The sequence below is a fragment of the Solea solea genome, chromosome 8 (genome assembly GCF_958295425.1).
Source record: "Solea solea chromosome 8, fSolSol10.1, whole genome shotgun sequence".
NCBI lineage: Eukaryota > Metazoa > Chordata > Actinopteri > Pleuronectiformes > Soleidae > Solea > Solea solea.
Window position 1 is genome coordinate 9,338,921 of NC_081141.1, and position 27,311 is coordinate 9,366,231.

General features: G+C 39.5%; 1 protein-coding gene across 4 annotated transcripts in view; it reads right to left on the reverse strand.

The window, feature by feature from the left end:
• Window positions 1–27,311, reverse strand: part of grin1b (glutamate receptor, ionotropic, N-methyl D-aspartate 1b) — a 47,643-nt gene extending 20,332 nt beyond the window's left edge. Inside the window, exons 1-8 of one of the 4 annotated variants that reach the window (XM_058635261.1) lie at window positions 26,869–27,311; window positions 24,957–25,213; window positions 21,378–21,512; window positions 17,718–17,894; window positions 8,677–8,739; window positions 7,688–7,785; window positions 5,999–6,120; window positions 1,749–1,923 (exon numbers count right to left, since the gene is read on the reverse strand). In XM_058635261.1, the coding sequence (XP_058491244.1) occupies window positions 1,749–1,923; window positions 5,999–6,120; window positions 7,688–7,785; window positions 8,677–8,739; window positions 17,718–17,894; window positions 21,378–21,512; window positions 24,957–25,213; window position 26,869 (1,028 nt within the window). In that variant the 5' untranslated portion in view covers window positions 26,870–27,311. The remainder of the gene's footprint in view (window positions 1–1,748; window positions 1,924–5,998; window positions 6,121–7,687; window positions 7,786–8,676; window positions 8,740–17,717; window positions 17,895–21,377; window positions 21,513–24,956; window positions 25,214–26,868) is intronic. The other 3 variants (XM_058635263.1, XM_058635262.1, XM_058635264.1) reach the window with 3 other exon arrangements.

Sequence of the window (27,311 nt, forward strand, 5' to 3'; positions counted from 1 at the left end):
CCAGAACGCACGGAATTGTGGGCTTGGCCCCAGAGTGGCTCAATCTGTCAGCCATGGGACTCTCGCCTCGTGTGATTTCCACTATACAGAGTGCTCGAGCCTCCTCTACAAGGTCTCTATATGACTGTAAGTGGAGAGTGTTTGAGAGTTGGTGTCACACAAATGGCCACATTCCTTTTCAGTGTCCGGTGGGAGTGATTTTGTCACTCCTGCAGGACCTGATTGACAAATCCTCATATAGGGAAACCTGTCACAAAGAATCGCCTTTGTGACACCCAGTGGTGGAGGCGATTGCTTTGGCAAATACTAGTCAGGGTTTGCCACCTGTGGGCCTGCAAGCGCACTCGACTAGGTGCTTGGCCGCATCCTGGGCCTTATTCAGGGGAGTTTCTGTTCAGGACATGTGCTGCGTGTGGTGCCGTCTGCATACGGTATTTATGGTAGGTGGGACTACCTGATGCGGACGGACACGTTCACCAGCTAATCAGGATTGGCGTAATGAGATTGATGTTTCTGAGGGCTGCAGCAGGGGTGTGCATCCCATAGTGAGACATCTCACTCATATTACCAGAACCATAGAACCAGTGTTATGTTAATAACCTAAAGTTTATATTTGTGCACATCATGTGTTCATGTAATTACTAACAAATTTCATTAGGACACATAATTTAGTAAAGTAACCTACATGGAAGAGGTCAGGGACACACACAGCGCCAGTGCATGTGCAGGCAAGCAACAATGACGAGCAAGCAGAAGAAAAGAATGTCAGAATTCTTTTCATGCAACATCTAAAAGAAATTTAAACTGGTTGGTGATACAGAAGAGAACAACAACACTGTCATTGTTGAAGCTGAACCAGCCACTGCAGCATCTACAACAGGTAACGCTGAAGCTAGCATTAGCTTATTTCCAAGCAGCCAGGTTGCAGTTCCAGATACATATGTGTGATGTATCTGGTAGGCCGACATAGTATCTATCAGTTGCTTTTAACATGCTTGTACATAAATGCTGCTAAGCACAGGCATGTATGTAGGGCAGCCCCTCCCTGCAGAAAATACGTTCTTGTGCTTGTGAATCTGATATGATATGATACATTAATTATGAGCACTCATCAATGTACCTATACACTAATGTGCAATAATGATTTAGGCTACACTGCAATACCTTCTCAAAAAAATGTTTGCATATATGTATTATGTGTATTTATTGATTGCATATTGTGTTTATATCTTATTATTGTGTTTTATATTTTACTTGTATGTATTTTAATAATTGTGTGACTCAGAAACACACAAGAATTCTAATGTACAAGTACTGTAATGTACCTGTGCAAATGGCAAATAAACTCTATTCTATTCTATTTTATTCAGTTGGTAAAAAGCTTTATGTTTCCAAAAACACCACAGATTATGCTTTGTTGCATGTCACAGTGAAGCTGTCTCTGTATATAACATGTATAACATGTGACAAAGGGTCATGAAGATGAATAACATATAAAAACACCGTACACAGTAGAGAAATGAACACTGTGATTATCTGAACATTAAACAACCTATGTCAGGATGTGACAATCCAGGTACTTCACTCAGTCCTGTCTCTACTGAATAAAGACCAAAATCTTTCAAAAGTAAAAAAATAAATAAATAAAACTTTGTTACAAGGATTCAAGATCTGATTTCTCTTTCACTGAAAAAAGAATTATCACTACCAACTCCAGGTTGACCTCTGACCTAAATATTGGTACTAACCGTTTAAAGAGTGGTCCAGTCTTCCAGATATTGGTATTTCCCACACAGCCCCGTGGAGGCTCTGTGATGTTCTCCTTCTCAAACAGCTCCTGCAGAGACTGAGCCACCACCGCTACAGCATCCGCAATGTGAGCCGACTCGTTCTTACCGTTAATCAGCTGGAGGCCGAGCAGCCCTGCACACACACACGCACACACACACAGGGAGGGAGTTTAAGCAGACTAAAAAAAGCAGATTAAAAAAAGCTCTCATTTATACACAAATTAATTAAAACATCTCATCCACACTTTAATTTTACTCATGTAATCAAGAGTGCTTCAGTGTAATTCAAACACACACATTCTGGGCTTCAGGCGTCAGGTCAGTGTTAAGCAATATCGAAGTGCATGCTGGGAAGTTCACTCTGAGAAGCACAGTCGTTTGTCTCTGGAAGGAAAAAACCTCTGAGACGTTATGAACTATCAGTGTGATGTATTTTCCTTCAGCAGAAAATTGTCACACAGCGATGAAAAGTCTCTACATCTGTCCTTGACCAACAACAGCAGACGAGCACTCTCAGCATTTCCCCCTGAAACCAGTGCATATAGCCAACAAACTGTATCCTTCTGTAACTACCAAACACAATACTTTCCACCAAAACTAACCACAGCCCATCCTTAAAATGTAATGGAAATGAACATTTCCCTTTATCTAGCTTGAACTTTTATAATCAATGTACAGAGAGCCAACATTTACTTTCGTAAGTACATTAAATAGCTGGCTAACAATGTTAGCATTTCCCACTAAAAAACTAAAACTATTACAGATAACAACTAGAGGCAGTACAGATATATTTACAGATATAGATACATAACATTTGTTTGCAAAATAAAATAGAAATCATCACAAATCTAACTGTCCACTTAACTACTAAACACCTAGCTATAATTTCGTTCTTGGAACCCTCACCCCCCCGATCCTCATGTGGAGGATAAAGTGGTATGATGGATGATGAACCATGACCATTAAGGAGTAACACTGGGGCTATTACTTCCACTGAAGAAAGCTAACAGTGCTGAAGTTGAGTTTAGCACCAAATGTAGTAACATTTTCTTCATCATGTGACAACGTTCCTGGTGAAGAAAAACAACATCAAAATCGAAAAAACATCTCAGTAAAGTTTCATTGGTTTCTTTTCAGGGACTTGTGTCAGACACAGCCTTAATTATAATCCTGAAGGATGGTAGATATAGTATGTCTAACATAGTATGTCTGTGTGTGTGTGTGTGTGTGTGTGTGTGTGTATGCATGGATTAAGTGAGAGGTCAAGCGAGAGAGGGAGTGGCAGAGCTAAGTGTGTGTGTGCTCATATTGATTGAGAGGTCAAACTACATTAACACTTTACACATAAACACTTACATACACTTAATGCATTTGTTGTGTTCAGATAAAAAAATAATATTGTTTATATGATTCATCATTGACTGATGGCTTTTTAAATCAAACTTAATTCTATTCATTTTATTCACCAATTGAAGTCATCGTACAAATCAAAATGATAGGACTATCCTAATGTCACTATAAAAAGGCTTTTCATGAAACAGTTTCCCTAAAAAGAAACCTTTTCCAACAGAGAAACAGCTCAACATTATTCTCAGAGTGCAGCCTGACACAGATAAGATAAGGATGGATCATTTTTGACACATCTGGAAAATAGTGGAATAAGATGTGCAGGAAAATGATCCATTATTTCTTTGAGTGCAGCAGCTGGTCTGGTGAGAACGTCTTCTTAAATGAATCTTTACAACGACAGAGGAGGGAGCAAATGACCCAGCAGCCAGAGAGACAGACTGGGTTGTCTTCTGGAAATATAAAATCTAGTACCTACTCATTTCCAAAGGTCACTTCACTGTTGAGAATTTTATCTTGATCAATTCATCCATCCATGTGATTGGGGATTGACTTTGATAGAAAATAATCAGCAGTGGAGAATTATAATTTCATATCCAATCAATAAAACTAATAACGGAAGAACAGCAATAGACTGATATGAGGTTGTATATAACACAATTTGACCAAAAATATATGGACACCCAAATATTTCAGTGAGCACATGAGAGGAAAAGTAAATACTTCCTTAATGAAGTTGTTTGTGTGCAGAAATATTGTCATGTTAAAACAGAAAAGTGATACCAAATGGAAAAACACTTCTAACATACAGATCAGTCAAACATCAACATTTCATTTCCTAACCAAGTTATGTCATGTCAATATTTATATCAAATGTTTTAATGTACCTTTGTACTTTGGATCATGTGATAGTGAATAAACACCCTATGCCTAAAATATCACTGGAAGAATTTAAACAGACCTCGATCTAAAGCAGAGGGATGTCCACACACATTTGGTCAAAGAGTGTTTTTCTTTCACCACGTGCATCTGGCTGACTGTGTAATCGGCAGTCTAAATAACCTCCACCTCTGCACTCCATATTGCACTGGAATTGACCAGTGTACCAATAATGAGGGCAAAGCATCAAGCAGGCACCAGAAAGCAGGGGCGGCATCTTACCGGTATTTGTTCAGACATAGGTCAGCTGTTTAACAACCACCCCCCATGCCCTGCCTCACACACACACACAAACATACACACACCACCCCAATAACCACACAAACACCACCAACCCCACCTCATCAAACCTGCATAAAGCTCAATTACACCCACCCACCCCCACCCTTCCCTGTGTAGCAGCACATGTTATTGGCTACTGTGAGAACGGGCAGACGGGCGGGCAGACGACACACACTATAGAAAATGAAACAAATAAAAAGATGTTAGACACATTAAAAGCCACACAATTACAATGAGCCATAAAAGAACGAGTGGTTCAAAACCTTTAAACAGACATTTGACTGTATGTTTAAACGTTCAACCAGCAACGAGAAGAAACCAGAGAGAAACACACCAGGATGCTGAGAGCTAAACTGACTGTGATGAGGATAAGCTTCCTTCATCAGAGACCTACAGCACCACCAGAGAGACAGAGACAGAAAGAAACAGAGGCAGCAAGAGACAGCGAGGCACACGGCAGCACAGTTTCCATCCTTTTATTTGAAAGCTTATGCTGACAATAAAAACATTCTTGTCCACTGGTTTCTGTTAGGACGCTATCATAAAAGTAAGGTCAAGGTACTCGAGCCGGTGTTGTTTTGTGTCATAATAGACTCCCCTGCATAAAAGCCACAGAAGGCAACACACCATCAAATGCCACGAATCATTTTAACATTTTAACGACAAGTTTAAGGTAAATAAAATGTCTAATTTAGCTCCAAGTCCAATTTACCCAAAACTCTGACTTCAATCTAATCAAAACCTGAACTTATTGTTTCCTTTATTTATGGCAACCACATAGTGGTCTACAACTCTACAGTACTCCAATCATAAAAGGCAATTTCCTAAATATCCCAGGCAGGACAACAGCATTTACCCCAACCATCCCATAATATACTCACCCTCTGAAAGTTTTAAGTATCTTCTAAAAACAAACTAATTTGCTTTGCCTTTTAATACCAGTTCAGCTTTTATCTTGTTTCTTCTCTGTTTCCATTGCTGTGTTTTTTTACTAATTTTATTTTGTTTACTTATTGTTTTTCATTTCTTCCTTTAACTTTTTAAACCCCTGTAGCATTGTTTTTAAATGTGCTACATAAATAAATTTGACCTTGCTCTTGACCTCTGATTCCACTATACTTTCAACAATATTGATGACATCTGATTTTTAAAATAACATTTCTATGGAACATAGATATTAGATTTTTTTTAATATATCTTTGTGTAGTTTTAAAGTTTCTTGTATGTTACTAAATCCCTTTTGTCTTGTGCAGAGAGAATGTATTTGGTCAAAACAATGTCAGCATGAAACTAATTTTAAATGCCAGCAGCTTGACATCCATGTTGAAATTAGATTAAACTGATTGGAGTGCAAATATAGAAACAAAGAATTTATGACAAAGCTCCTGGAGACTTTGGTGTATTTTTGTCTGCAGCTTGTTTTTCAGGGTTTGATGTCCAGCGTAACATCAGAGCTGCCTGATGAAGCCTATCACTCATGGAAATGCCAGCCTTTATCTTTCTGATTTTAGACTCTACTCAGAATTAGACTGAGATTTGGATGGAAGCAGAGCTGAGAAGCAGAGAGAAGCTTTCACAGGAGACATAGCATGAAGAGGAGCAGAAGAGTGATGAAGAGGAGGGAGCAGAGGTTGACTTACCATCTGGAGCTTCACTCAGAGCTTTACCGTTCATCTCTCTCTCTCCAACCAGCCACACGTAACCAGAGCCAGTCATGTTGAGGTGACGGGCCGCTTTATACATTGCTGCAGCTTCATCCTCACTGCAAACAGAGAGGTGAAAATGTTGTTCATGATTCATGGTACATACAACCTCCTGCAAATGACCATAGACTGTATATAAAGACGATAAATGACTGCATATAAAGACGATAAATGACTGTATATAAAGACGATAAATGACTGCATATAAAGACGATAAATGACTGTATATAAAGACGATAAATGACTGCATATAAAGACGATAAATGACTGTATATAAAGACGATAAATGACTGTATATAAAGATGATAAATGATTGCATATAAAGATGATAAATGACTGCATATAAAGATGATAAATGACTGCATATAAAGACGATAAATGACTGCATATAAAGACGATAAATGACTGCATATAAAGACGATAAGTGACTGTATATAAAGATGATAAATGACTGCATATAAAGACGATAAATTACTGCATATAAAGACGATAAGTGACTGTATATAAAGATGATAAATGACTGTATATAAAGACGATAAATGACTGTATATAAAGACGATAAATGACTGTATATAAAGACGATAAATGACTGTATATAAAGACGATAAATGACTGCATATAAAGACGATAAATGACTGTATATAAAGACGATAAGTGACTGTATATAAAGATGATAAATGATTGCATATAAAGATGATAAATGACTGCATATAAAGACGATAAATGACTGCATATAAAGACGATAAATGACTGCATATAAAGACGATAAATGACTGCATATAAAGACGATAAATGACTGCATATAAAGACGATAAATTACTGCATATAAAGACGATAAGTGACTGTATATAAAGACGATAAATTACTGCATATAAAGACGATAAATGACTGCATATAAAGACGATAAATTACTATGTACGATACAGATGATACAGGGCATCGATACCTAGTAAAACAGAATAGCAGAATAGATTGGTGCATTTGTAATTTTTCCACACAAGCCACTGCACAAAAAAGCTGTGATACTTTTAATAATAAACTCAATCGGTCTCAGTGATGTTCTACTTTCCATGTCTGTCTTAAGTTGGGGAAAACGCGACACAACTTTCACAGTCATTACAGATTTTGAAAACACTAGAGTTTTTTTCATTGGCTGTTGGCAACATGAGTTTACAGTTGGTTCTGTAATCAGTACAGTCCAGAGTCGGCTCAAAAAAATCAAACTCAAAAATCATGATTGACTGCAACTGAGGTCAGGAATTTTAGCCTCACATATCTGCCGATTCGAGTCATTCCCCCTCACACACTAACTAATTTATGTGCCAACTAGCCATGCCGACTGTCCCAAACTAGAGCTGTGTGAGTTGTGGATAAAATTAGGCAAAACAATATTGCTTAACATGAAGAACTAAAGAACTGAGACTATTGTGGCTGATGGTCAGTAATGGGGTTCCTCTGGATCTATTATTCAAGAGGTTCATATTAAGTTAAGCACCTGATCACACCTGCAACCTTGCAAGAAAAACTTAAAAATGACAGTTACATTTGAAAATGAAATCAATTACCATTCAAACGGCTGGTAATAATCTATAAACCTCTACATATAAAAACCTGTGTTTTACAAACCTGGCAGAGAGGATAATGACTCGAGCCTCCAGATCTTTGGCCTCCAGCAGCAGTGATGTCAGGTTGGTGTCCTGGCTGAATAGCAGCACCTTCTCTGCCTGTAGGACCACCACGCAGGGTGACAGGCAAAAACGCAGGGTGACAGGCACCATCGTAGAACATTGAGAAACACAGCAGGACGAAAACACCACAGGACACATCATAGGACAAGCATCGTTAGCACAGAACCATCCAAGATCCCCCTACCAATACTCCCCCAACCCCAGCCTTGACCATGCTCCCTCTCACCCACACTACCACAGGAAGAGGGGGGGGCAGGCTGAAAAAATGAAGACAAAAAGTATTGGAGATCTGCTGAACTGAAAGAAAACTCAAAGTTGAAGCTTGAATAAAAAAAGGAGGGGCAAAAAGTTGTGCATGGTGTGGTGGCACATGCAAACTGAGGCGCTTTCAAGACTCCAACCAACCAACCAATCAGGGACGTGCATGTTAGAGAGTGCTGATGCAACCGCAAATTAAAAAAAGAGATTCAAGTGAAAAGTGAAAAGGAAAAAGATGGGAGGAGGGAGGGGGGTTGGGGTGGGCATGGTTCATTTCCCCCCCAAAAAAAGGAACTTTGATGTTGTAGAGGAGTGAGAGGATCCTGGTCCTAGTATTCCTCAGATCTGCAGACAGAGCCAAGTCTCAACCTGGCTGCATGCAACCCTTAACATGGAAAAACTTTGGGGGGGAGGAAGAGGGAGAGGTGGGGGAGGAAGAGGAAGGGGCTCTCTCCTTGCGAGTGTCAACCCATTCCCAGTGTGCAGGACTCATGAAAAATCAAAGGAAAGAAAAGAGATGGTGGAGAAAGACGTGCCACCAGGATAAGTCTATCTCTGGAGCTGGATTGGATTCTGGGTGGGCAGGACTGACTGGTGCGTTCGGCTACTACTGGGCGAGCTCAGAGATTGGTTGGGCGGCGTGCATCATTTGACCATGCAAGTTTATACCTTGGGTGTTCTCCTGAAGTCAAAGTTCTGTTGGTCGATGTTTTCATAGTTCCTGATTTTAGTCTGATGGGTAATGTGCACAGAGAAAATATGCAGACACAGAAGATTATAGACAGTCAGAAAAAATGGAGCCAGTAAAGCATCCAACAAATGAGCTGTGCTTCAAGTCAGGAGGCTGGAGGAGGCACGCAGACACATCACAGACTGTCTGTCTCACTAACTGTCCACCTGTCCGTCTGTCTGTCTCTCTATCTGTTTATTCAAATATCCACTTATCTATCCAGCTCCTCACCTGTCTGTCACACCATCTACCTATCTCAATCAATGTGTCTGTTTGTCTTCTCATCTGTTGTCTCACTGTCAGTCCATCTTCCCACTTGTCTGTTTGTCTAACTATCTGTCTCACAACAGTCCATGTATCTGGTTACTGTCTATCTCACTACCACCTGACTTGTTTATCTTCCGTCTGTCCAGCCATCTGTCTCACCAACTGTAAACACTGCCTGTCTGCCTGTCTGCCTGTCTGTCTTTTTGACTGTTTGAAGTGAAGTTTAGTTTTGATTTTGGGCAGGAACTGATATTTTCAATATTTAGTCTTCTCTTGATATTCTTAAAACCAGTTAAAGCCCTCAACCTTAACCAGTTGTTTTTTCAAAATGTTTACAGTCCTGGTGTTTTTATTCATTCATTTATTAATTCAATCATCTTCTACCGCTTATCCTGTTTACTGCTGGAGCACATCCCACCTGATAGTTCTTTTATACTTTAAAATGTTAATTTAAAATATGGACCACTTTTGACGCAAAAACAATTAGTTTCTTAACAAATTGTGAGGTAAAGTTATTTCAGTAGGCTTTCAACATTTTTGAGTGTTTAAAGCAGAGTTTTATAATTATGGCAATAATATTGTGGAATCAGAATTATTTTAGTAAGGTTAACTGCAACATAGAATTTTTGTATATGGACAAATCCACCAACACCCTCATCTAAAAACACAGATGTCAGTAAAGAACAACCTACTCCAAAATCAAATGTGTTTTTAAGTAAAATGCAGCTCAGTTTGTGACGAGTTTTGTGACCTGTCATATCCTCATCAGCAAAGTTTGATTATCGCCAAGGATGAATCGAGGTGAAAGTGTCCTCATAGGAAACTCCATCTGATGTTAAGCCAGAGTAGCAGCTGAGAATCCCATTAGTCCTCGATTCAATCTGCTCCAAATGTTAATCTCATTAAATTTACATCCAGAGTCCCTGAACACGACACAAGCATACAAATGAATTAAGACACTTACTCTGCTTAAAAATATTTTCTTAAGCTGTGACTATAAATCTGAATCCAGTCTATGGGTTGAACAGTGAAAATAATGTGTATCAGAAAATGAACAGCACAATATCTTTTGTTATAAAGTGTACATGAAATGAGCTGCGTTACAGCCATGTAGTTTAAGGACGTGGCAGCTTTGATGAACACATAGAAAACCAGAACTAATGTGTAACATTATTGCAATTTACTTTATACAATTGAACCACAGGTTGCTGCTGATTGGTTGATTTCAATGGTCTTTATCAGCTCTCATTGGTCACAATAACAAGAACCAGACTGTGTGGTTGGCAACAGTTAATTACAGGGCAAAGGAATTATGACCACAAGAACTGGTGCCACTGACCCATGACCAATGACCATTAGCTAGGAATAAGCTGAACAAGGGACTGAAAGGGTGAACCATAGTACTGCATGTAGGCTCTGAACGCTTTACTTTGCCTTCATTGACTTTTTACTGAAGAAATTATGAAGGCAAATTATGAAAAAAAAAAAATTGACAAGTAAACAGACAAAACTACTGTGGTTGCTTAGCAACACTATTATATTCACTAATAATACAGTGAAGCCACCTGTGGGTGGAAATAAGAGAGGGGTATATAAAGCCAGCATTAGTTTATGCTTTTGTTATTGTTTCTTCTTTCGCATTTTTGGTTAATTAAACCACAGCTTTCTCTTTTTTTTAGCATAAATCCCTAATTTATGTATCCTTACTACACGAGAGTTATGCTGATCATTAATGGGCTGGATTGATTTTTATATTTTCCCAACTAGCATTATGATACATCATATCTCATTCACATCCATACAGTGCACACTAGGCTTCTGGAATGTTTTTAATATGGAACTTATTTTTCAGCTTGTGATTTTTAAGCTAAAACTTTAAAAAGAAAAAAACAGATCTTAGTCCCATTGAAGTGTGCAATGAGTTAATCATTGAAATAATTGGGTAAATACAACCTCACAGTGTTTACAAACTTTTAGCAGTCAAAATATTTAAAAACATGTTTAAAAAAATCATTATGGCTGTGTTCATTAACAGGATATATTTTTTTACATTATGAATCACATGTGTAGATGTTAAATTTAGAAATAACAGATACACTGCAGTGCTGTTCACCTACTTTAACTAATGTACTGTAATATTTATATCTACTGCCTGACTTTATCCCACTCTCCTCTAATATTCATGAAGGTCTTTGGCTCAAACTGTTTGACAAAGTCACATTGAAACTTTTCAAACTCTTTTACTTTCCCCCACTTGTTCCAGCTTGAGCTCATCGTGAACTGCTTTGTCCTTTACATTGGAGACTTCTTCTTCTATGTCCATGACATAGAAATAAATTTGACATTGACATGGCATAAGTGTTTTAACGTGACGAGATTACACACAAAGTCACTGCAAAACCATGAGTAAATGTAAATGATTTCACTAGGCCAAGCAAAACTACTTCAATCCAGTGAGGACATAAACCGTGTGTCAGTTGGCATTGAGATTCTTCCAGTGTTGTGATGTTGTATTAGATTTCTGGGTGCAAAGTAACAGAACTTAGCAGAAACTGTGTAAGGTTGTTGTACTACCTGACAGGTTCTGAAACTATGAGTCTGTCACCTCATTTAAACTGGGGTCACATGTTAAAGTTAACATATTTAGCTTTAGCATCAGCTCTAGGCAAGTAGTCACTGGTTTTATTTATTCTACTTGCTAGTAAAGTAAACATAATTGAGTCAGCGACCACAGTCGACCACAGACCAACTTTGGCTATTACTGTCTTGACAACCAAGAGGGGTTTTTTGTGGAACAATCGAAAATCTATTTGTACACAAAGGAACTGTGTAATTCCATAACAGCACAGTAGTACGAAATGACCAGAGGCAAAAGATGAGATATACTGTAGGTAAGGTGTGTGATGGAAGTTAAGGATGTAAACTGCTGTAAAATACCAAAGAAAGAGAAAAAGGAATGACACAAAGGTTGTTGTCTCTTAACATTGCTCAAAAGTTGGACCTCAAGCACATTGCTTATAGATAGTATATGTTAGTTGTGTATTTGTTTGATGGATTGAAATTATTCTTGCGGATGTTTTTTAACTTAAATGTACCCCCTTCCCCCTTCTTGTTTACCTGTAAGCTAAAGCATGATTTTTCCTTCCTTCTGGTTTCTTTGGAAAACTCATCTCTCCCTGCTCTTCCAAACTGATGCTCATTTCAGTCAAAGATCTAACAGACAGTGGACAGACAAACAGATAGTCAGACAGACAGGCGGTTTCACACATAGACTGTAAATGAAAAGGGAAGTCGTTCTCTGGTTGCAAAACAAACTCCCGTTTGTATATAATTGTACCAGCGCCATGACAGTTTTTGCAAGTGGAACCAGGCGACTATTGGATGATACCACCTGTCAATCACTCAGGTTTCCACTCATGTGTCATGCTTTATTTTCTATTTTCCTCTAAATGGAAACATAATTTACAAAATTGACATCTTGTTCTATTGAAGAAGATCTGCAACTAGAGATAGAGATCATTAACTCCTCAGGAAAATGTTTACTGACATTATAAATGGAGTAAGACATAGGCTAATTTCCCCATTGACTTCCATTCAGAGTTCTTTTTGCAAATTGCGGAGTTGCCCGAGAGTGGCTAACTGCTAGTTCCATTCCTTCCTGGGCTTTATTTTTCAATGTTATTAACAGTCCATGGTTTCACAGTGAAGCAGGTCAACAGCTGTAACAGAAGCAGCTGAGATGTGTTTGCACAACTCGGGCTCTCCATCAGTATTGAGATGATGAAAGCTGACAATAGACAGAGGTGAAAAGATGAAGTGGACTGACAGAGAGAGAGAGAGAGAGAGAGAGAGTGAGACCAAAAGGAAAAAAATCAACTGTCCACAGAAGAATCAACCAAAGAAGGAAAAACTAAAATGAGGATAAAAAAGCAGAAAATAAGAGATATTCTGCATCAAAAGTCCCCCAAGACAGCAAAAACATTATTTAACATGTAAATAATTAGGTTTATCTTAGTTAAAAAACTAAACTGTTTTTATGAAACCAATTTATCCACATGTTTTTCATATGTTAGATGGATTTTAAGCAGCTGTTCAAGCGTCAACAAATCTAAAATTAAGAATGTTAAAGCTGCTGTCTGTGATGTCATCTTCTGGCTAATCTAGCTTCCTCTGCTGTTGCTGTTAGCATTCCCCTCAACTGTCTATATGTCACCTCCTGAACATGTTTGGGTAGGGGGTGGGAAATTATTAGTCTAATCTCATGAGCAGAGAGCAGAGAGACCGCCTCTTTGTGGAGTTCTGGCTCCTGATTTAATTTAGTGGCACTGGAAAAGTGTTTTCTAGAGGTAATGTCAGATTCCTGAGAGTGGGATTCATATGTTACTGAGCAAACATTCTAGATGAGTAAAAGCTGTCAAAAAGCTGCTGGTAAAAACACTGACAGACAAATGCCTCATATTCTCCTCCACCAAACTGATAGAGAGGTTATGTTTCCTTTTCTCAACCTCCACACTGACTGAAATGTTTCTTTCCTCCACACTCTTCACCATCATGCTATCACAGATGTTATTTACCTCCATGTCCTCCACCTCTTCACTAAGAAACATGTTTACCACCTCTACAATCTCCAACTCCATGCCAACAGAGATGTTTACCACCTCTACAATCTCCAACTCCATGCCAACAGAGATGTTTACCACCTCTACAATCTCCAACTCCATGCCAACAGAGATGTTTACCACCTCTACAATCTCCAACTCCATGATAACAGAGATGTTTACCACCTCTACAGTGTCCAACTCAATGCCAACAGAGATGTTTACCACCTCTACAATCTCCAACTCCATGCCAACAGAGATGTTTACCACCTCTACAGTCTCCAACTCCATGATAACAAAGATGTTTACAACCTCTACAATCTCCAACTCCATGCTAACAGAGATGTTTACCACCTCTACAGTCTCCAACTCCATGCTAACAAAGATGTTTACCACCTCTACAATCTCCTACATGATAAGAGAGATGTTTACCACCTCTACAAACTCCAACTCACTGCTAACAGAGATGTTTACCACCTCTACAATCTCCAACTCCATGATAACAGAGATGTTTACCACCTCTACAGTGTCCAACTCCATGATAACAGAGATGTTTACCACCTCTACAATCTCCAACTCCATGCTAACAAAGATGTTTACAACGTCTACAATCTCCAACTCCATGCTAACAGAGATGTTTACCACCTCTACAGTCTCCAACTCCATGCTAACAAAGATGTTTACCACCTCTACAATCTCCAACTACATGATAACAGAGATGTTTACCACCTCTACAATCTCCAACTCACTGCTAACAGAGATGTTTACCACCTCTACAATCTCCAACTCCATGATAACAGAGATGTTTACCACCTCTACAATCTCCAACTCCATGCTAACAGAGATGTTTACCACCTCTAAAATCTCCAACTACATAACAGAGATGTTTACCACCTCTACAGTGTCCAACTCCATGCTAACAGAGATGTTTACCACCTCTACAGTCTCCAACTCCATGCTAACAAACATGTTTACCACCTCTACAATCTCCAACTCCATGCCAACAGAGATGTTTACCACCTCTACAATCTCCAACTTCATGATAACAGAGATGTTTACCACCTCTACAATCTCCAACTTCATGATAACAGAGATGTTTACCACCTCTACAATCTCCAACTCCATGATAACAGAGATGTTTACCACCTCTACAATCTCCAACTCCATGCTAACAAAGATGTTTACAACCTCCTTTACCACCATACTGTCCACGTCCCTTCCACACCAACAGAAATTTTCTTTACCTCCACCTTCACTTACCTCAACATGCTCCACCTCTACAATGAGAGATGTTCTCCACCTCCATACTAAGAGAAAGACTGTCCACCTCCACATGTTCCAAAAGCAAACCAGCAGACATTCTCCACCTCCACTTTGACATTCATGGTCATAAATTTAATGAGAACAGAGACTAGAGACATGGCTAATAATAGATGACTAATCTATATGATCATTGTTGAATTCTGAATGAAGAACAAAGGGCATTCTTGGTGGAGAGTAAAGACAAAGAAAAAGTGAAAGCGGTGATGAAAGAGAAGCTGCAGGGAAGCCTCTGGCAGGAAGAATATTAAAGACAAGAGAATGACGGAGGGATTATAGAGGGGTGACAGAGCGATGACTTAGAGAGCAGTTTCAGTTTTACAGACAGTTGTTGCAATCATTGTTACACTGGAGTCTGAACAATCTGACAGATGGAAACAACGTGATGACAGAAAACATTAATAAGTCAAACTGCTAACTTCTGTTGTAATGTTAGGTGCAGTTTAGTACTGTCAGTGCTGTATCTATTCACATGTATCATTAAACATCTGCGGATCATTCACTGTGATCAGCAGATGTTTTCAGTGAACGCAGTGACGTACGCAAAACTGTCAATGAATCACAGCAATACTGAAGGAAACCTCGTAATTCTCTATGAAATGATGCGGTGTCTGGTTTCTCTGGTTGGAAGAGGTTTATTTTGGATGATGGTGTTATTAGGAAGTGTTGTCACACTGAATCATATCAACATGCATTCATGTCGTCTTAGTCAGGAATCTGAGGAGAATGATGGCCATTTGTGGAAACCATTTGTGTTTCTTACAAGATAAGAATATATTGAACATATTTTGGGAAATGTAACAGTGACCAGATTAAAGATCCGGTAAAGAAAATTCAGCATTTCTTGTCTTCACACATTGTATATGTAAGTAAATAGTGTCTGAGACCATGTGTAGAGTTAAGAATTATTGAGTTAAAACTCTCTCCAGTAATCTTTTCAAAACTTTTAGGCATGTCTAAAAATATGACAATATGTCATTTAACTATCACCAAAACGGCGAAAATGTCTCTTCTCTACATGTTATCGTAGCGTTTATGATAATATTCTGTACAAATACTGACTATGGGATTAGATTTGTGTCTATTTTCAAACAGCACTTTTCACAAAGCAAAACAACACATTTTAAGAAGCAAATACAATATCAATTTAATCATTGAAAAATATTGTATTCTATTGTTTGAAAATACACTTGTTCTTTGCATTTCCTGATTTATTCTTTGCACCAGTATTTTTTTGTTTGCGATTTTGACCATGGTGCCTCAGAAAGCTGCCTGCTGATTGGTTACTGAGTTTTGGAGAGACAGCTCAATGGACCAGAAGTAGTCACAGGCTTGGAGTTACTAACTTGGACTTGTCTGAAGTGTGGTCGTAAGAGGTAACAACATACAGTAAAAGCCCTGTTTCCATCAGACAGTAGAGTTCTATTTGGTAAGATTCAAAATTATATTTGTTTCCATTGTCAAATATTGAAAAGGATGCCAAAATAACTGAAACTTACCATCCCAGTGTTTGGCATCCTTTCACTGGGGTACCAAGCACAGTGGTTAATTGGGTGACAGAGAAACATCACTAAAACGCAGTGGTCGAGAAAAGCTGCAGTGTTTCTCATGCAGCCTGCAGCCTTTTCTTCAAAGAAGCCTGTATTCTTCTTGTGATTAATAGTCACATGCCAAGAAGAGAAAACACAGAATGCTGGATGTGATCTATTGTTGCTCTTTGTTTACTTTGCTGCCCTCTTCTTTGTGGAATTTACTGGCAATCTATACTGTGTATTAATGCATATTACATAAATAGCTAGGTGATCTACATATCTGGCTCACCCCAAGGTGCAAACCCAATTCAGATCAGGGTGTACCACTCCAAACCTCACCATAGTGAGTTGAATTGCACTGCACTGCTTGGTGGAAATAAGACTAAAGTAATATCTGAGCTGTGCATTACCACTGTGCCAAGAACCAGCGTGAGACAGATAGACATGCTGTCGGTGGAAAAATGGCTACCAAGAAAAACAGATTGTAGCCACTTAACATAAGGCTCACAGCAATAAAACCTACAGTACACTGGCTAAAGTCTAAGCCATTTCAAGAATATGTTTTCTGCTTTATCCCATTGTTAGACAGTCTTTTGTGTTAGCTGCTCAATCTCTGGCACAAAATTCCACAGAAAAATCAGCGTTTCCAGTTTGCAGGGTTATGACAGCTGGTGGTCTCTACCTCCTTTTGGTAGGTTTGTGTTACTGAACAAAGGAAGTTCAAAGGCTGATAAAGGCAGCAGTGGATCAACTACCCCTGTGTATCGATATAAAAATCATAGTATAGACTAACATATTTCTGACATATGTGGCCAGTAGCCACAGACAGCAAGTGTGCACTTGTGTGACTTTAATAAATCTTTAATAAATCTAAATCTGAATAAGTTATTGCAGATATGTCTGTCATCTCTTGATGGGTAATCCATATTTTTGGGTCACTCTTTGATGCAGCCATGCACACAAAATAATAATAAAACAAAATGCTTCTTTATAATATTGAACTGGGAGTTACTTTCCAAAGCAACGGTCGAAGATTATGCAGATATTATTGTATTGACTGAAACTGCAGTCTGATGGACAGATGAGTCAACTCACACCAGCCCACACACACACACATAGGCTATACACACACATACACACACACTAGCTATTATTTTTCATGCAGTGAAAACCTCACACTTCTGGATCAGATCAACACACACACATATCTTCATACTGTGCGTGTGTGTGAGGGAGAGAGTGTGTGTCTGTGTGTGAGCAAACCTTGGTCTCTCTCTCTTCAAGCAGTGTCTCCAGTCTCTTCTGGGCAGCTCGGCCCTCATGGTCGTCGCTCACAATAAGAATGATGTGGTTCCACCTGAACTCCCTCATCAGGTCAAACCAGACATTTGCCTGGTGAGAGTATGGAGGCACAGTCCTCAGGAAGGAGAGGTGGATGCTCTGAGGACAAGGATGAAGGTGTCAGTCAAATGTCCTTGCAGAGAACATCCTGTTTAGTAACAGAATGGTATAAATGTTTGTGGTTCAGGCTGCATGTGCACTGATGTTGTCATTTCAAAATGACAATCATCCAAATGTTTTGCCAATTGACAACCCACCACGATGTCACCTATCGCTTTGTCAACTGTTCTTTTGTTTGTTATTTTGTCTGGCACCATTAAAAGTAACCAAATTAGCAGCGGTGGAGGAGTGAGAGCTCATCATCTCCCATAGCACATTAAGGCACACCTACATTCATCCACCTATTGGACAGAACGAGCTGTCAATCACATGACGTCCATGTACCAATAATCTATGGTTTAAGGTGTGTATGACAATTAAAGTTCTCTGGCCATGTGGTGTCTAACTCTCTTTGTCCAGACTGAAACTCATGATAAAAGTCTCACTTTCTGTTCATTGAGGCTAAAAAACAAGTGTAACTATAACAACAGTTATTAGTTTGAGAACTACAGCAAACTAATGACAATTGGCCATGTGATTTTTATCATAGACAGTGGGATGTTGAGTAAATGTTTTAATGATGTAAGTAACTAATACTGCTGGTATGAGAATCATCTCTACATAAGACAAACGTGACGGTTTGATCATCAGGCACATCACTCCATCCCAAACGTCACTTTTGTTAACTGATGCCCTCTTGGAGGCATTTCAGAGCTATGCAAGCATGGACTAATGGACTAAAAATATAGAAAATAGCTTCTATCCCAGAGCCATGAGTGCACTCAACACAAATGAAGTGAACTATTATGTGTGTGTGTCTGTCTGTCTGTCACACTTGATATGGCTGACATGAGAAAAACATCTTCCTATGAAAAGAAGGAGAGAGGAAGAACCCTGTGAGTGACATTTCATACGATCTTTTTTTTCATGATTCTGAGCAGCAGAAGCAGCAGAGCGATGGTGATGAGTGTTCCACACAACAAGGACCAAGAGCCACAGACAAACAAACAACATGAGAAACGTATTCATGATTCATGTCACAGCTGAGGAACACACATTAAATACACAGCATTTGTCAGACAATATTATACATGTAGAGAGAATAGTTGTCATGCCAGATGGGATTTTATTCTGCTATACATCATAGATCATATTCATTATTCATTACAGCAGGTAAAACCCCTGCTGGTTCTCTGGTCTGTTTCTTAAGTTGTAGAAGAAGAAGAAGAGCGATGACAGCACACGATATTAGCCTGTCGCTGCTGTTTAGTAACTATAAAGACAATTATTGATCATATAAAATGAAGACAAGTTAATAAGATGATCAATTACTGCATATAATGGAATTTGAAAATGTCATTATGAAGTGCTTTGAAAGACTGGTCATATCCCACATTAAATCCGCCCTTCCCCCCACCCTGGACCCCTTCCAGTTTGGATATCGGACCAACAGGTTCACAGAGAATGCGATCTGCTCCACTCTCCACCCTGCCCTCACTCACCTGGAGAAAAAGGGCTCACATGTTAGAATGCTGTTCCTGGACTTCAGCTCAGCAATCAGCACCATCATCAAAACTCAGTTCATCAACAATCTGGACTGTCGGAGGCTCAGCACTTCCGTATACCATTCGCTGCTGCATTTCCTCAGCGAGAGACCACAGGCAGTGTGGGTCAGCAACACTAACAGCTGACCTATGACTGCTCGCCCACTTACAAAACCAATCACATAGTGAAGTTTGTGAATGACTGTGGTGGGTCTCCTCTCTGACAGCAACGAGACTAACTACAGACATGAGGTCAGCTTGCTCACAATGTGGTGCAAAAACAACAATCTCCTGTTGAATGTGATTGACTTTAGGAGAGGACAAGCACTGCCAGCCCCACTGACCATCAATGGTGTTGCTACAGAGAGGGTGAGCAGCAGCAACTTTGTGGGGGTGCTTATCTGTGAGGACCTCTCTTTGGTCACCAACACCATATCCCTAACCAAGAAGGCACAACAATGCCTCTACTCCCTTCACAGGCTAGGGAAGGCTTGTGCGCCTTCGTGCCAGCTCCACAAGACTCAAAAATAGCTTGATCCACCAAGCTGTCAGAACTCTAAACTCTCTCCCCTGCCTGCCCCTGCCACCAGCACCCCCATAATCAAGGTCATCAAGACAAGAAAACATAAACACCGATGATTTAACGCCACCTCCACTCTCTTCACCACTGCTATTGTGCAACTGCAACTGCAGAGTAGACAATGTGTTTCCTCTTTTTGACCTGTCATGTGATCTGTGTTCCTACGGATGGTGGTCGTTTTAAAAAGAAATCATGTCATTGTGGACGCATGTGGATTAAATCAGTTCAATATTGTACAACCTACATTTTCACACAAGCTGTGAAAACCTCACAAGCAGTGACTCAGTGTTCTTTCACTTGAAACAGCGACTGATAAACAAGTAAATATTTCATCGTGGGTCTGAAACCTGTGAAAGAAAGTGTTGAGTGTTGTTGAGATATTCTGGGGCTGATGATATTTCATCAATATTGAGAACCTGAGAAAGTCTGAGAGGTTTCCATCCAATCAGGTGTCTGGTCAAATCTGACCTGGAATAAATAATCTACAGCCTGCACCTAATGGAGTCTGAAGATGCCCCCAAACAGGAGTAACATAACGTACAGTATATGATCTAGATCACTGACACTGTAGGCCACTCAAGTGTGTTAAAAGTCACCAAAAAGACAGCAATATCCAACTTAACTGTAGACTATATCCATTTCCTCGGTCTGACCCCTTCCTGTTGGTTTTGCTAACGAAGAAGGGTTCACAGCCTGTGGTTAAGTGGAAAGGGAACTTGGCTCGTAACCAGAAGGTCGCCGGTTCAAGTCCCCACCAGGTCGAAAGGGCTGGGGTACCACTGAGCAACCCTAACCCAACCCCCATTGCTCCCTGGTCACTACTCAGTGTGGCAGTCCACTGCTCCTAATTCTAGGATGGGTCAAATGCAGAGAAATAACTTCCCTAAGTATCTCTTCTATTCCATTAACAGAAATCCTGTCCCCCTATGCCTGCACAATAAGGAGAAACAGTGGTCCAAACCATTCCTGATACATCACTGTCCTTTACAAAATAACCCTGAACCTGTAGGAGTTACATTAATTTCACAGCTGTCCACTATTCATGTTACCCTCATTGTGTTAATACCAATACCAAGCATGTGAACCCATGTTGGTTGAAAATGTGCTGCATTGAGTTTTGGTGTTACTACAATCACTGTACCTCCTAGTATCAAACTTCATGAGTGACCGATCTATAAATCACTCATGAAAAGGTACTGTGGTGATTTCACATGAGTTCTAATATAGATCAGTAGAGACAGCTGATGAACTTTGATTTTAGCCAAAGTAAAAAAAGTTGAGAAACGACTATGAGACCCAAGATGGAGCCATGAGGAACACCAGCAAAAATATCTCATGTCTCATGGTGGCTCAGCTTACCTTGTCAGAGTAGATGGACATACGTGTCGTCAGGCCGACCACAGGGATTCGGTAGAAACCGGCAGTGTAGGAGACAGGCGTCGGAGTCAGGTGGTCGTTGGACTGAGGGGGGTGACTAACCAGGATTGCGTAGACCTGCGGAAGAAGACAAACAAACTGTGGTTTGAGGAAAAGCAGAGCATGAAGGCTGACACAAAGACATTAAGACTTTATGTTCTGAGAAAAAAACAACATTTTATTACATTACAATTATTACAAAATTAATTTTAAAATGTTTTTTGTTATGTTCTTCTCTTTGTTCCACTCTTTCCACTTTACAAATTCAGCAGAAGAAAATGAGACAAAAACAAATGTCAGTGTCTTACGTGATTCATTTTTTACATGATTTCCTTTTGTTTCTTTAGTGAGACTTGCGATAAATAACTAATTGAGGCTTTTTTCTTCTGTTTGTGGTTCTCTCCAATTTCACAGGCATCCTTTAAGCTGCCTGCAAACAGTGTGTCCTCACAGAGACAATGTCAACTCCCACTGTCTCCACTGAATATTTATCAATATGTATGAATGTGTACATTCAGGTGTGTTCAGTGTTGTGACACCAGGCTCTCACATGTTCTTGTTTCAGCAAATCAACTATTAATATTAAAAACACAAACCATACACAAGGCGAATTCGTCCATGACAGGCACTGCACTGGTAATCATTAAAAGCTGACTCCACCCACCATCAAGAGTTGAAGCATAAACGGTTTAACTTGTTAAGAAACAAGGGACACAATTTCATTGTATTTATATTTATTCATACAACCAAACATGTGTGTGTGTGTGTGTGTGTGTGTGTGTGCCTGTGTGCCTGTGTGCCTGTGTGCGTGTGTGTGTAATCCCTTCATCCTCTGGGATGACGGACGTATTACATCTATGTTTCTGCACAGAAAGAGAATGTTAATCTGATGTCCATCTCTCTTTTCTGTTGCTCGCGTTCTCTCTCTCTCACTCTCTCGCTCTCTCCCCGCCATTTTGGCCTAATTTCTTCTTCAGAGGAAACACATTGATGTATCATGTTGAATGTGAAGTTTGTCTTCAGTTTATTTATTATTAATTAAATAAATAAATAAATAAATAAATAAGCCTTTAAAAAGGTGGTGGCAGTAAAAATGTGGTGAAGGTTTTCTGAGCCTCAGGTTTTTATGCTACATTAGATCAGATTTAATCATGTTGTCTCATTAACAGTAAGGACTAACCTTTGCAGTGAACCGAGTGATATATAAACAACTGTCACTGCATCACTGTCATACTGAAGGAAACAAACACTTCTCATTCGTTTGCTTTTTGTGTTTTTCACATAAACAAATATCAATGTAGTTCACCAGTATTTGAGGAGACATGTTACCCCGGGGGTGGAGTCATGGCAGTTCAAGGACAGGTGGACACCAACGTTTGTACCAGTTCTAATGGGTTTCAACACCACTATGAGGACATGAATTCCCCAAATCACTCAGCATGTTTTAACCCTGTGTTTTTGATGAGGAAAACACATTTTCACAAGCAAGAACTTCAATTTTCTAATTGCTGACTCTTATTTAATTTTCATTAAACTTTTTAGTCTGGCTTTTAATTAAATATCTATTTATTTGTTTATTAAGTTTGGTTTTTAATCAACTTATTTACATTATTCCTGTTATTATGGCACTTTTATTCTTATTTACTTTTCAATTTTAATTTGTTTTTGTTTCAGTCCCTCTTATCCATCTACAATCTTCAAGCGTTTAAAAGTTTATCATTTTTAACCTGTGGTGTTTCTTATTTGCCAATGATAATGTTTCCTTAGCTTCTTTTTGTGTGTTTTCTATTCTTTGTCATTTATGATAACCTTTTTACGTGTGAATAATGTCTTTGTTACATTTATTGATGTGTGTGTGTGGGCATTTATCAATGACTTTGTACTACACTTTATGAAAAGTGAAAGACAGACAGACAGACAGACATACAGCATTGCTCAGTCAGAACTCTGAGGACAACGATGATGGTTTTGAAATACAGCTGTAAAAGCAAAACTGGACTGATGCAACAGTTTGTCACACACTTCATTCTTTAACTAGCATCAGGCGCGGCAGCCAAGATGTAGTCTCCAACTAAATGAGACCAGCACACATAGTTGGACACATTCAGACGAACCTAATCACTCTGATTTCCCTGCAGCAGCTGCTCTTTCCCCCTCATGTACTTTTTTCAATCACAGATTTACAGCTGAAGGTCACGAACATGTTGCTCAGGAATGTGTCATTATTTGTCATTGTTCATAATTAAACATCCCCTGCACTGTGTCTGAGCCTTGTGTTGTTATTATTATAATCAAAAGGGCTACTCTTAGTCGCCTCAGCATGTCACACAAACTGTGTGATAAATAAATCTCTGTATATTGAATTTTGGCCTAACTGATATTGAAAAACTGCTATAATATATGGAATATCAATAAATTGCCTAAATGCCGTAATAAAAGCCTATTATTAAAACAAAGGGAAACATTATAAATCATTTTAAAATACAGATATATAAATGAATGAAATCAAAATCAAAGATGAATAATTACATTCAACTTTCCAGACTTTTATCTGCTTTTATCTCATTTAAGGTGGATGTTTGACCTTCACCTTGTCTGAGGAGATGTAGCACACTGAGGGAGAACTGCATTATCCTCCACCCCACTGTAATGACCTGTTTGTCCTCCATTATGTCCTCCTCCATCTCTCCAGCCTCTCTTTTTTTTCTCCCTCTGGCGATGACGACAATGATGATGCTAATTATGATTAAAATATTTTACAACATCTGTGAGTTTTATGATTCTGAATTATATTATTTCACCTGAATTTTTAACTACTTGTCAGAAAAGTGTTGGTATTTATCATGACTCTGCAGGATTTCAAGAATTTAAGAATATGTTTACTGCTTTATCTTGCTGTCAGACAACCTTTATGCACTGGGGAGTAAAGTTTATGTCACCTTTGTAAACCACTCACAACCTACACCAAAGTCCATAGAGAAAATCAATGATTTTAATGTATGTTAGTCATACATTGTTGATCCACTGTTGAAATGTTGAAATGTTTTTATTTTGTAACCTGTGTTTGACATCCTTCATTCAGATTTTCCATGACACAATCTTACCAAATGAGGCAGCACTAGACCTGCAGTTCCATGTCACTATGAGCTAAAAACACTGATTTTCTGTGTGGCCTTTGGTGCAGGACGGTGAGATGTTTACTGAGTCATCTAGCAGCACATGATCCAAACATTGCTACAGTGAGAAACACAGAGAGTTGTGTGGAGCTGATGTGTGACAGTTGTTTCCAGCATTTTGGTTTAGGTTTTATTATTGATTCTTTTGTTGCGTGGTTATTATCTGTTTTTCCCTGTTGCCTTCACTGGGAACCAGCCTGTCTGTCTCAGGCTGGTTCAAGGCACAGGGGGTGCAAACAGAAACTTGTTTTTTTATCTACTGATGAATTTCTGTGATGATTGTTTGGTCTGTGAAATTGTCATCTAAACCAATGTTAAGTCACAGGTGAAGAAGAGAGCGCCCCACCTGGTTGGAAATGAGGTCTTCACACACAGACAGGGCCATCTGGATGGCGTTGGGCTTGTGTGTGACAGAAATGGCGTTCATCTTGAACTTGTCCTTCCCGTACAGAGTGTTGGCCTGGCTCACCGCCTCCTTGAACACCTGCTCGTAACGTTTCTGACTCAGGACGGCGCCGATGTTCACCAGCCGTGGCTCGCAGCCACCAAGGGCCACTGAACAGCACTGCAGCACAGTGAGGAGCAGCACACCACGCAGCTCCACTGAGGAGGAGGAGGAGCAGAGGAAGGTTACGTCACAGGGAGGAGGAGAAGATGTGCCTCGAACTGTTTGTTATTTGTTTTTCTGCCCAATGCAAGAACATAGGGACTCTCATGGAGTTGGTGTGTGAGTGGACAGGGATGATCAGGTGACTGAGCCAATGGAAATCAGGTGAGCAGGTGGACACATAGATGTCACAGGCGTGTCTTGTGGACAGACAGAGTATGACAGGAGATTGTATTGGAGGGAAACAGGATAGGAGGAGGTGTGAAGGTGACAGGTGAAGATATAGCATAAAATATAAAGGAGTAAGGATAAGGGAATCCAATCCAACGTTATTTATAAAGCACATTTTTAAACCACAGGGTGGACCAAAGTGCAGTATATACAATACAAATCAGCAATAGGAAAGATTCAAAGAATAAGGAAATGAATAAAAGAAGCATTTTAAAACAATAATAAATAATAATGAGAAAAAAACAATAATAAAACGAGCAGGGGTCTCAAACTCAAATGACCTACGGACCACTAAATTTCTAGTTTGGTAAAAAAAAAAAAAAGAAAATTGAGAAAATATTAATGATTATATTCACATCATGGGCCACACGGTTGGTGTAGTGGTTAGCACTCTTGTGGCCTTTCTGCATGAGTTTACAACATGCAATATGGGGATCACAGCTAAATTGACTGTAGGTGTGAGTGTGAGTGTGAACGGTTGTTTGTGACCCTGTGATGGTGCCCCGCCTTCATGTCAGCTGAGCATCATGTGGAGGATAAAATGGTAGAAAATTGATGGATATTTCACATCATTTCAACATAACAGTGTTCACAATATAAACATATTTATGATGCAAAATGAATATATAGATAAAAACATAGAAATAACTAATTATAACTATTTTATAATATATTAAGTGGCAGGCCGTATGAAATTGATTGGCAGGCTGCATGTGGACCGCGCACCGCAAGTTTGAGACCTCTGATATAGAGGTTAGGATGTAAGTATGAGGAAGGAGCAGTGATTATGTAGAAACAAAGATTAAGGATTGATGATGTAGGAGTTAGGATGTAGTGTATGCATGTATGTGAGGAGGGAGGAGTGAAGATGGTGGAAGGAGCAAAAATGTAGAATGAAGGAGGAGAGATGATGAAGGAGTGAGGATGTAGGACTGAGGATCAAGGGGTGAGGAAGGAGTGAGCGTTATGAGGATGTTAGATTGAGGACTAGGGAATGTAGATGTGATGACGGAGTAATGAGGATGCAGAAGGTAGAGTGAGAATATAAGATTTTTATTTCTCATACTTTTTTTAATAGATTTTATAGAGTATTTGTCTTTACTGTCAGAATAATTGACTGGTTCTGCTGAGACTCAACAGGAGATAATCTCTGAGTGTCTATACAATAAACCTCAATCCAATATTATGATCCTTTTTTGTTTTTGACGATTTACAGAAATATGACAGACAGCAGATGAAGTGATCACTTTCTTCAATTGCGTCACATATGACATTGTTGTTATTGTTGTTGTTATTATTAGTTTAATTACCTGCATCATCAAATGAATGGATACAGCGGTGGACGACGAACGAAAGAATGATAAATGAATGACAAATGCTAAATTAAACCAGAATAAAAGCACAATAAACTGTGACTCACTGGTTTCGTCCGATTTTTAAAGCCGAGCAGCTGTGGATTCCGTCACAGAGCCGTGTCCTTCAGTCTCTTGTTGACGGTGATTGATCCGTCTGGTACCGGTGGGTGACTCAGGTCTGTCGCGGGTTAAAGGTCGTTTGTGTCCCTTTTAGAACTGTTGTAACGGTCGTTCACAGCCTCACACCGGAACATCACACGCACTTGTCAGTCACAGTTTGTCGGTGAAGTCGCTCATCGTCTCGTCCTGTTGATTCACCGTCTCTTCACGGTTATCTGTCCGTTGGACACAGTCACTCGTTTCTTCATTGTTTGTCTCACCGTTAATTCGTGTGACTCTGTCCGGTGAATGTCGGTCGACGGACGGACGTCCAGATGACCTGATGCTCGCGTTCCCGCGGTCTGCCCTTGGATACTGACGCTCGCTCCCGCGCGCTCGCTGAGTGAGG